Source organism: Dryobates pubescens, chromosome 12 (assembly GCF_014839835.1).
Source record: "Dryobates pubescens isolate bDryPub1 chromosome 12, bDryPub1.pri, whole genome shotgun sequence".
In the NCBI taxonomy this organism is placed as follows: Eukaryota; Metazoa; Chordata; class Aves; order Piciformes; family Picidae; genus Dryobates; species Dryobates pubescens.
In genome coordinates, this window is record NC_071623.1 from 13847711 (window position 1) to 13857949 (window position 10239).

General features: G+C 47.9%; 1 protein-coding gene across 2 annotated transcripts; it reads left to right on the forward strand.

The window, feature by feature from the left end:
• The first annotated feature begins 452 nt into the window (after positions 1-452).
• Positions 453-2274, forward strand: MID1IP1 (MID1 interacting protein 1). Of its 2 annotated transcripts, none has more exons than XM_054165896.1 (2): positions 453-587; positions 1061-2274. In XM_054165896.1, exon 2 carries the CDS (start codon positions 1198-1200, stop codon positions 1690-1692), a length of 495 nt encoding a protein of 164 aa, XP_054021871.1. In that variant the 5' UTR covers positions 453-587; positions 1061-1197; the 3' UTR covers positions 1693-2274. The 2 variants fall into 2 exon arrangements, with proteins under 2 accessions (XP_054021871.1, XP_054021870.1); XM_054165895.1 differs by having other exon boundaries at positions 1064-2274.
• Positions 2275-10239: the final 7965 nt, after the last annotated feature.

Genomic DNA, 10239 nt, shown 5'->3' on the forward strand with positions numbered 1-10239 from the left:
CGCGGCTGGCGGGGACCGCCTCAGGGCTGCCCGCCCCGGCGCTGAGGAGCGGAGTGGGGTCGCGGGCCGTGGTGAAACTCTTCTCGGTCATGGCGGCGTGCCACTCACTGCCATCCACGTCCCAGGGCGGCGGGGGAGGATGTTACGGGTGCCCGAGGGGGTTGGTGGGCTCTGCAACCGCCGATACCTTCTCTCGGGGTGGCGGCACACGGGGTTACCGCCGCGGCACGGGAATGGGCGAGTGGGAGCTCGGCTCTCCCAGTGACCCAGCCTCGCAGTTTGCACCGCGAACGCTAGACGCGTGCCACCGGGTCCTCCTCGGGGAGCATGATGCTGAGAAGCTGGTTGTGCCCCGACTCGGCCGTTCCCGACGCCTTCTCCATCGTGGTGCCCTCCCCCGGTGCGGGGCGAGAGGCGGAGCCGGCGCGGCCACCGCCCGCCGTCTTTATCTGGCGTGCCGGCTCGGGGGGTGGCACTGGGGAGCACCTTGTTTTAAGATACGCGCTATAAATACGGTGCCGGGGATGGGAGCGCAGCCACGGGCGACGGCGGGCTGACGGGGTGGCGGTGACTTGCATCGGATCACGGTGGGTGCCTCCCTTCGGTGCCTCGGCTGGGTCACGCCGGCTCGAGCGCCACTTGCATTTTAATTTATCTTTCCGTTGGCTGTCCCCAGCCCCACGCCGGGTGAGGTCCCGGGATGCATTCTAATTTGTCTCTCCCGGGTGGCGGTTCCGGTAGGAGCGGGGGGATGGGGCGGGAGGGAGTACGCGTTTTGCCGCCTTTTTTTTTTTTTTCCCCGTAGGAGAGCTGCAGCAGCAAGCTCCAGCAGCTGCACCGGGTGCCCCGGCGTGCCTTCCTGGAGCAGTGGCGGGGGCACCCGGATGGGAATGGGCACCTAAGAGCAAGGAAAAGGGATGGGAAGGGGAAGCCTAAAAAGGAGATGGGGCCAAGGATAAAGGCGGCGGGAGGGGACGGGATGGGAAGGCGGGCTGCAGAGAGGGAGGGAAGGAGGAGACAGTAGCCTCTAACCCTGGCGCCTGCCGCCACCGCCTCCCAGCAGGACTCTGCTTTCGAGCAGCCACCGAGCCCAGCGCAGCCCGCAGCGGAGGGCGGCCGGTGCCAGTAGCGAGGAGGTCGCCGCCGGCGGAGCCCCGCGGTCCGAGCAGATCGGCTGAGCTCGCCCGCCACCCCGGCATGATGCAGATCTGCGACTCGTACAGCCAGAAGTACTCCCTCTTCAACGCCATGAACCGCTTCATCGGCGCTGTGAACAACATGGACCAGACGGTGATGGTGCCCAGCCTGCTGCGGGATGTGCCGCTGCTGCTGGAGGAGCTGGACGCGGCGGGCGCCGTCTGCCAGCAGCGGGAAGCCGCCCTGCCGCCCGACGACCCCGGCGCTTACTTTTCCCGCAGGGACATGTACAGCCACTACATGCTGCTCAAGTCCATCCGCAATGACATCGAGTGGGGCGTGGTGCAGCCGCCGGCGGGCGAGGAGGCGGCCCGCAAGAAGGACAAGCTGGGCGGCGGGCCCGCCGAGGAGGACGAAGGGGAGGAGGACCTGGAGAAGCAGTTCCATTATCACCTCAGCGGACTCCACTCGGTTCTCTCCAAGCTCACCCGCAAGGCTAACGTCCTCACCAACAGATACAAGCAGGAGATCGGCTTCAGCAGCTGGGGGCAGTGAGCTCCAGGGCGGGGGGAGCGAGGGAATGGGGAGTCCGACCCAGCGGGAGCGGCGCGTCCCCGCCCGGCCGTGCTGCGGCGGCGGCGCAGGGCTGCGCCCAGGGCTGAGGCTTCCCTACGCCCTCCCGGACAGCAGCCAGTTTTCTACCAACGCACAAGCGAGAGAGATGTAAATTAATCAATACTAGTTTATTAATTATCTTTACCCCTTCCTGTTTTTTTTTACCGTATGGTTTGGGGCGAGCGGTTGCTGTGCTTACCCGGGCGGGGAGGCTGAGCCCGGGCGTGTACGAGGTGGTGGCGTAGTTGGCAGATAGGAGGCTCAACGCAAGCCAATGAACATAACAAAACTGGCATAAAAACGCTTCTCTTACCCCGGGAGGAAACCCAGTGGGCTAACGAGCATCCCTCTGTTGCGGGATGGATGGCAGGTCCCATGGTTGTACATGTGCTGGAGTTTATTTAAAACTTTTTTACTCAGATGTAGAGTATATTCTAAAATAAATGCAAATGTATTGACTAAAAGTGACTTAAACTTTTTGGTATGATTTATGTTCTTTTAATTAAATGATATTTTTAACATCTGCAATTCTGAATTCTGTTGTTCTTTATTTCCAGAGCTGCCTTACTAGATGCAGAAATTATGTGCAAGAGAGGGGGTTTTGGTTTTTTTTGGTCTCAAAGGGTGCAATTAGCTAGTGATGATAACTGGGCGGATTTAAAATGGATTAAGGACCACATTAACTGTGCCATACATGGCCTGAGATTTGGTTTGCCCAACTGGGCAGTCCAGTTGCTCTGTGAATGCTGGCGTGAAGGTCAATGCCCTGTTAGCAAAACCCGAGAGAATCGAGTCATGGTTACTTCGCAGGCACCAATTCATGGAGGTTGGAGCAAAGCCTAGGAATGACTTGCTTTTTTCAGGAAGTATCTTAATGCACTGTGAAGAGCTCTTTTCTCTCCCTGCAAGTAGGTCTGGGATACTTGCCTCTGACATCTCTCTTGCATTACTTTCTTTCCTCTCTAATCCTTCTTGGATACTGGAAACTAATTTGGTTTATGTTACCCAAATTGTATTGATTTCTTTGCATTGCTTTTCTTTCTCATTTGCTGAAGTAATGTGCCTCAGAATTGGGTGTTCATATTGTGTTCTGATACTAACTTCCAGTATTAAATTGTGCTTACTGATTACAGTATAGGACAGAAGATAAGCCTTCAGTAATTATATAGGTCCTTCCATAGCATAAAAAGTTTCCTTCTCAGTGCTAAAATGCCAAGTTGTAGACATACTGAAATTTCACTTTGTATTATTGCCATCAAATTTTTGGCTTGTTTGATACTTGCTTTTTGTTTCCTTTAAAAACAGAATCGTTTTCTCAGCTTTAATGGTATTTTTGCTTAAATTCAGGTATTCCCTAGAAATTTGCCTTTGTCTGTTGGAGCATGGTACTAGTTGGCAGATGTTTGTATAGTTGAAACAATCAGCCTTGCACGTATGTTTAAAAACACATCTTTTAGAAGATTTTCCCATCTAGGGTAAAAAACACTTTCGTAAGGCTGGATGATTTTTAGCTTGGCAATGCTTGATCTTTTTGTAATGTTTTTAACTCCACTTCTCCCCCTTTGGGAGGATGCCAGGAAGAAAGTCAGGAACAAGGAGAAGGATTACCCTGGTTCCCTAACATGTCAGCTTGCCTGTCTTGCCGTAGCCTAACTAATGGAATGTAAGAGATGTGGTACCTTACACTGGATGGTGAAGTTTTGCTCTCCTGCAGGCCAGGGTGAGAGAACCTGTTCTGCTGCATGCTTCCCTTCTGCCTTGTGCTCAGCTGGCTGAAAACCACACTGCAACCTCTGCTTGCAGAGTGCTGGTAAAACCTCAAGACAAAAGCAGGTGATAGCTTCAGCAGTACTGCTTTTGAACTCCAGGTGACTTCTGGTATGGATTTGGGCAATACTGGTTTGAGTGTTGCACAAGAGACAGCATGGTGCTGATTTAAACCACGAGTAATAGAAAAGTAGTATTGCATTAGTGCAGCACCACTGTGAGTCACATCCATTTATTCTTCATCCCAAAGAAGGATGAGAAAAGTTTTAGTGAAAGAGCAGAGCAGCTAAGAAAGAACTAGTTTGGCAGCAAAGGTGGCATTTCCTTACCAAATAAAGCTTTGGGTAACAGAGGAGGTAGGACGATACTGTGACTCAAGGGTTTGCTTTGCCTGAGTGACTAAGCCACAGCCGCTGAAGTGCACATGGCTCCCATGTGGGGACCTGGCCACATGGCTGGCAGCCACACAGTAATCCCAGTGCAGCCACATGGTAATCCCAGTGCAGCCACAGCGAAAGCTGCTGAGATGCACACCAGCAGAACAGACATAGCCATCTCCCACCTGGGAGCTGCTTTAGAATTCCCCTTTCACAAAGTCTTGGGAGGGGATCAAGGGTCTGGGGGTCAAGAAAGTGATCGCATGATGCAGGGGAGGAAAGAACCTCACCAGATAAAAGCAAGGATGTGCTTCTCATGCAATGGACAAGGCATAGGACTCAGCTGTTGGCTGCTCTGGAAAACAACTTGGCCTGAAAAGTGGGGTGGTCAGGTGATTCAGTATCTACTGTCGCCTGACACTGCACTAAGCAAAAATGAGATTAGAGTCAAGACACAGATCTTGTATGTTAGATGCTGAACTGGGAAAGGTTTCTGAGTGGCACTATGCAATACAGTTAGGATTATTATTAGGGGTTATGCTTTTTTTTTTTTTTTTTCCCTTTGAAGGACTGGATCATTTTGAGTGCTCCTGACTGGATACAAAGTCCAGGCCAGCTTTTAGTCTGCTGGGGTAAAGTGATTGCTGTGATAGGACAATGACAAAGATCAGTCTAATATAAACATATCTTTATGATGTCAAATACTTTGATAAATGGCTTTATCCCTGAGCCAGACAGGAGCAAAAAGACAGCTTGCCAAACTGCCATAACTGTGCGTAGACCAGGGGAATGCACGCTTGCACTATGAGCAGCACTTGCCACCTTTACTTCACTTAAATGAAACAGACTGAATATACAGCAAGGCAAACACTAGAAGAGCAATTTATAATGAGATTCAGATCAATTTGCACTTACATACCTTCTGCTGTAATTGATTTGTTACAGCCAAGGAGCCTCAAAAACATTGTGTGTGGGGATGCATCTGTTAATATATAAAAAAGCCCAGTACATGCCATTAAAGTTTATGAGTCGACTCTCATTTTCATTTAGACAAAAGAACAGGAGGGCAAATAGGAAGTAAGTTAAGCTTTTGTCTCAAGGTGTATGTATATATATATGTTTGAAAATAAAAGCTTTGGGAATGGGGAAGAGTTCCATGGGAAGAACGGCCTTTTGGAGGCTGCTTTGATGACTCACTGCTGTCCTGGGTGGATGGCAGATCTGTGCTGGATTATGTGTGCATTTCAGAAATCATATTTGCCTTTGGCACTGTAAAGTTTTCTCCATTACTCTCCAAAAGTGGGCTGGCAAATCCCTTTCTGTCCAGGAACAGATTAGAAGTCTGAAATCAGTATCTTGACACCCACTTGGGCTACTCTGACCTGCTGCAGTGGATGCGGGATGGGTTGTATTTCCCCTCTGCTTCCTCCCCAGTGCACAATCCCCTTCTGCTGCTACCAAAGGCACACTCTGGTCAGTATTTGGTGGATGGGGACAGGTGAGGCTGAGTCAGGCTAGGCTGTCATCTTCCTACTTTCCCTCTGAAAGCTTTTTCTTTCAGAAGGTTTTAAATAGATCAAGGTATCTTCATTTTGTGGTTTGTGTCTCGTCCCCTCCATCTGCCATGAGGCTCTTGCACCAAGACATGAGTCATCAGGAGCTCAGCCACACTGAAAGGTGCACTACTGTTAGTGGCCAAATGGAAGACTATATTAGGTTATTATTATTACAGAGTTAAGCTTTGCACCCTGTTCTACCAGGAAAAGGGAAAAAAGAAAATGATAGGTAGCTGCTTCTCTTTGTACTTAGGGGTTTGGTACATGGCTTATCTCTGGAAAAGTCTGCAGTGATTTTCTTACAGACTTACTTCCCTGAAGCACTGAGGATGAGAGGGGATTGTCCAGAAGCACTGCTTTATGGTATTTATATCTTTAAACATTCTGTCTTTTTATTACACATACCTAGCTAACAATGTGCTGGGTACTATATTCCAAACAGGGAATCTCAAAGATCTTAGGTGATAATACATAGAGGGGAAAACAGAGAAAAAAATAAGAGCCTGATGGGTTATAATATGCCATAAAACCTGAGGGGAGTGCAAGCAGGGTGAGCACTGCAAAAGCAGTTCCAGCTGTGCATATGTTTTTCTGTTGTTTGTTACTGCCACCTCTAAGCAAGCAGAAATACCTGAAGGCTTTAGCTCTAATGTTGCAAAACCATTTTCCTTCCAGACCACAACTTGCATGACATGTTTGGGTCAATATTAGTTGTAAGGAATGAAGTTATAAACTCCATTCCAAAAGGAAATTAGCAAACAGTGTGGTAATTGTCTGTTTGTTGGTAGCCAACTGCTGGCATCAACGCTCTTTGTAAAAAGCAATATTTCTTCCCTGTTCAAACACACTGTTTGACCCAGAGTGACTGAAGGAGGGAAACACCCTCTAGGTTTTGTTCTTTTGAATTCAGTTCTGGAAGAGATGGCACAGGAAATGCTTGGAGAGCTTAGAAGGAAAACAGGTGCCTCTATTAAATGATGAAGCAGTAAATGATCTTTCCTTGTGATGTTTGTGATGTTTGCTGCATTATCAATTAAATCATTTTATCTTTTTATCATGTTTACATATGTCTGATTCTAATACAATTCTTCCTTTCTGCTCTGGCCTGTTTTGCCTTAGCAGCTTTGGGTTGCAAAGAACAGGAGTGATGTCCCACAGGCACAGATGTACCACTTCAGACTAGCTGAGCTTTGAAGGGCATCTCCTTTTTCATCTGTATTTGAACTGAGAAGACAAGCAGAGTGCCTAAAGCTATGATCCATAGTATACCTCAGCAGCATGGGCAACACCCATGCTGTGGGATTGTTGTTTGGTCATTGGCATATGTGCTGGAGCAGGAAGAGGGTGCAAGGTGAAACTTTCATTCAGGGATTTTCTTCAGGTCATGCTGTGGTGGTGTGGGGGGAGAAAGGCAATAAGAAGTTTTCTCTCTCCATAACCGAGATGTTTTTTCCCTGGGAGCAAAGAAGGGGAAATGATGGAGCATCCTTTCACCCCTCCTGAACAGGATGGGTTCATGCCCATACACAAAAGCTTTCCACCACACTCAGGGTAGAAGAGATTTGTTTGAGGGCCAAGCTGAGAGCTTTTGTGGTTTATCAAAGCACCTGGGAGTTGACAGGTTAAAGACCTGTTGAGTCAGAACTTGTCTGCCAACAAGCAGATGTTGCACGCATGGAGGCTGTTTCAATGCAGAGATTAGATATGTTTGATAGACTACACCCTTCCCACTTGTTTTTTATGGGTCTGTAGGAAGCCTGACCAGTCAGCTGGTTTCACTTAGGCTGCACTCGGAGGAGCCTTTACTGGAATATGAGAGTGAATTTGTTTTGTATGCAGAGAAATACTTTTTGTTCCCGAGTATTTCAGTGTAACATTCTGAGCCCTTGTCTCTTTTCCAGGGAAACAATCTAAATGCAGATCCAAGGAGACACAAGGTCTCAGACATCCCTCAACAAAATGGTTTTAAGCTCAGGGAGAGTAGGTTTAGACTGGATCTTAGGAAGCAGTTCTTTAGTAAGAAGGTGGTGGGACTCTGAAATAGGTTGCCGGGGGGAGGGTTGTGGATGCCTCCTCCCTGGGGGTGTTCAGTGCCAAGTTGGATGAAGCCCTGAGCAGCTGAGTTCAGTTGAGAGGGGGTGGGGAGGTTGGAGTAGAAGATTTCTGAGTTTTCTTCCAACCTAGGCCATTCTATGAAAAGCATTTTTTAAAAGTCTTAATTGTGCATCTTACATTTGGAATGGCTTCCTCAGAGCTGTCATCACAAAGAGAGGGATGAGCATCCTCCCCTGGATGTCTGGAACTGAAATCTGTTTCTCTTCTGTGGGATAAGTAACCTACAGAACTTCCTGCACTTTGCACTAAGTTAGTTTGCATTTCAACCTTATTATCAGACCATTTGGAAATGGGAATGCAAGGAGTTCTCATGGTGCATACTTCTTGAGCCTGACTGTATGCCACTAACTGAGGAGTTAAGCAGATAAGCACTAGTTAGAGTACGTTGACAGCTGCAGAGATATTTGGCTTTTTTGTAGGGCTTATTGCAAACTTGCCTGTTCAGAGCCTGAAGACAGAGCAAACCCACCAAGTCAGTATAGTTCCCAAGCATCCTAACTGCAGAGGAACCTGCCTGTGCAGCTATGAACAGCCTCTGCAAAGTGCCACAGCCTTTCTTTGACCCAAACATCTATCAAATTCCCAGATTCTTTTTCAGGTCTGTTTTTGGTGGGTTTGGGTTTTTTAATCCCAGTACCCAGTGTGGTTAATACTCAACTTGGCTCAAACCATCCGCCTTGCTTATTGCTTTCCCATGTATGCTATCTGTTCTCATCTCCTCACATATTCTTTCTCCATTCCCTGAAGGCTATTTCTCCTTGTCCCTGTGCCCTTCTCAATTCCCTTTCCCTTCTCTCTGAGATGTTTCCTCCCTGAAATTCATAATCAACTAAGCTCATTTCATCACCCAGGTCTCAGTTTTAAACTGAACTGTAATTGCTAATAACAGCATATTAGGGTGATATCATGATATTTCCTTGCCTGAATCATGTCATTAAAGATGACTTCTTTTATTAACCTGTAGGTTTTGTTGTTTGTGGGTTTTCTTGTTTGTTTGGGTTGTTTTTTCTTTGTGTATTTTTTGTTTGTTTATTTTGTTTGGGGGGTTTGATGGGGTTTTTTGGTTGGTTGATTTAGTTTTGGTTTGGTTTTTTTTTTTTTGTTGGTTTGTTTTTTCTTGGTTTTGGTTTTTTTTTTTGGTGGGGGGGGGGTTTTTTTGTGGTTTTGGGGGAGGGGTGGTTGTTTTGGGTTTTGTTTATGGGATTTGGGGTTTTGTGATGGTGGTGGGGGTTTGTGTGTGGAGGCACTCTGTTTTTGAAAATGTTTTACTAGTGGCAGCTGATCATCAATACATACTTTGAGAAATATCCAGATGCCTAAATAGCTGTGCTGACGGTAGAGCCAACAGTGCAGAAAGCCAATTGCTGTTGCTGCTGTGGGCTGTGCTCGTCTTTTGATGTGCCCTGATACTAATTGCCATTAGTATTAATTGCAGCGTCACACTCACACTGAGAGGAAAGTACACCCTGTAGCGAGCCTGTGCAGCAGCAAGGAAAAGGAGCTGGCAGATCATGGCCTTTGCCTTTCTGATGCTGGCCTCTGTGTTCAAGTCCAGAGTCATGCAAAAAAAAATGCCTCATTTAAAGAAGCTGAGAAGCCTGGTTTTAGTGAAACACTGCATTTCTTCCAGCTTCCACTGGTTGTTGTTAGTGCAATATGTAGCAAAGATTGAAATTGTTCCTTATCTAGATGGATGCAGTCATGCAAGTTTCACTTTTAAAGCTAAACAAGGAGCACATGCAACATTTTCAAAGGACTATGTATTCTAAGCCCCAGAGGAGGCTGTTTCTTGATTGACTTAAAGCTGGTTGTCTCCTGTGTCCCATCCCCCACCTCTGGCTCTGTGAATTCTCTATTTCCCTTGTGCTGCCACCAGCACTCATGCATCAATGCAGTTAGCAGACCAGGGAGCTGATCCAGCTGAAAATTAGCAGAGGAAAAATGCATTCAGCTACCCCAATTCCCTCATTCAGCAGAAGGTGTAGCTGTATTAGCTGTGGGGCCAGTGTGGAGGAAGGGCTGGGAACATGCTGTGAGGAGGCAGAGTGAGCCCTCCTCTCTTGGCAGACACTTTCACATAGATCAGGTTAAGTGGGTTGTGAAAGTGTCATCTGAGTCCCATCTTCCAAAGGGGTTTGTATGCTGATGAGTTTGAGTATAACTGAAACTGATGGCCACTGAGGCCAAGATACTGAGCAGGACTTGGGCATGGCAGGGTGCACTGATGTGCCACCTCACCCCTTGCTCCAGAGCCTGCAGTCCCTGAGAAGGCCTTTGATGCTTCCATCCCCTTGCAGTGGCCACCACCAAGAGGAGATGCTTCAACTTGATCTTTAAGAGCGAGGTCCTTGGCTTCTTTGCAGCACAGCCAGCAGTGATGCTGCCACCCTGCTCCAGCTGATGGATGGCTTCCCAGGGAGGGGAGGCTGGTGTGAAATCTTGTATCCCAGCTTCCTAGGAGAGTGCCTAGAAGGTGTTACAGGAAAGTGATGCCACATACACCATGGTAGCAGTTGAAAAGGAGGGCTTTAATATTTATGAAGTGTGTGGCAGGGAAAGAAGACAGAGTGACAAGCTGGGTTCATGCTGTGTGCAGGCACTGACATGAGTCCCAGGCCTTGATGCAGGGATGAGAGCCCAGGTCTTGCACTCTCTGAGAGTGCTCTGAGCAC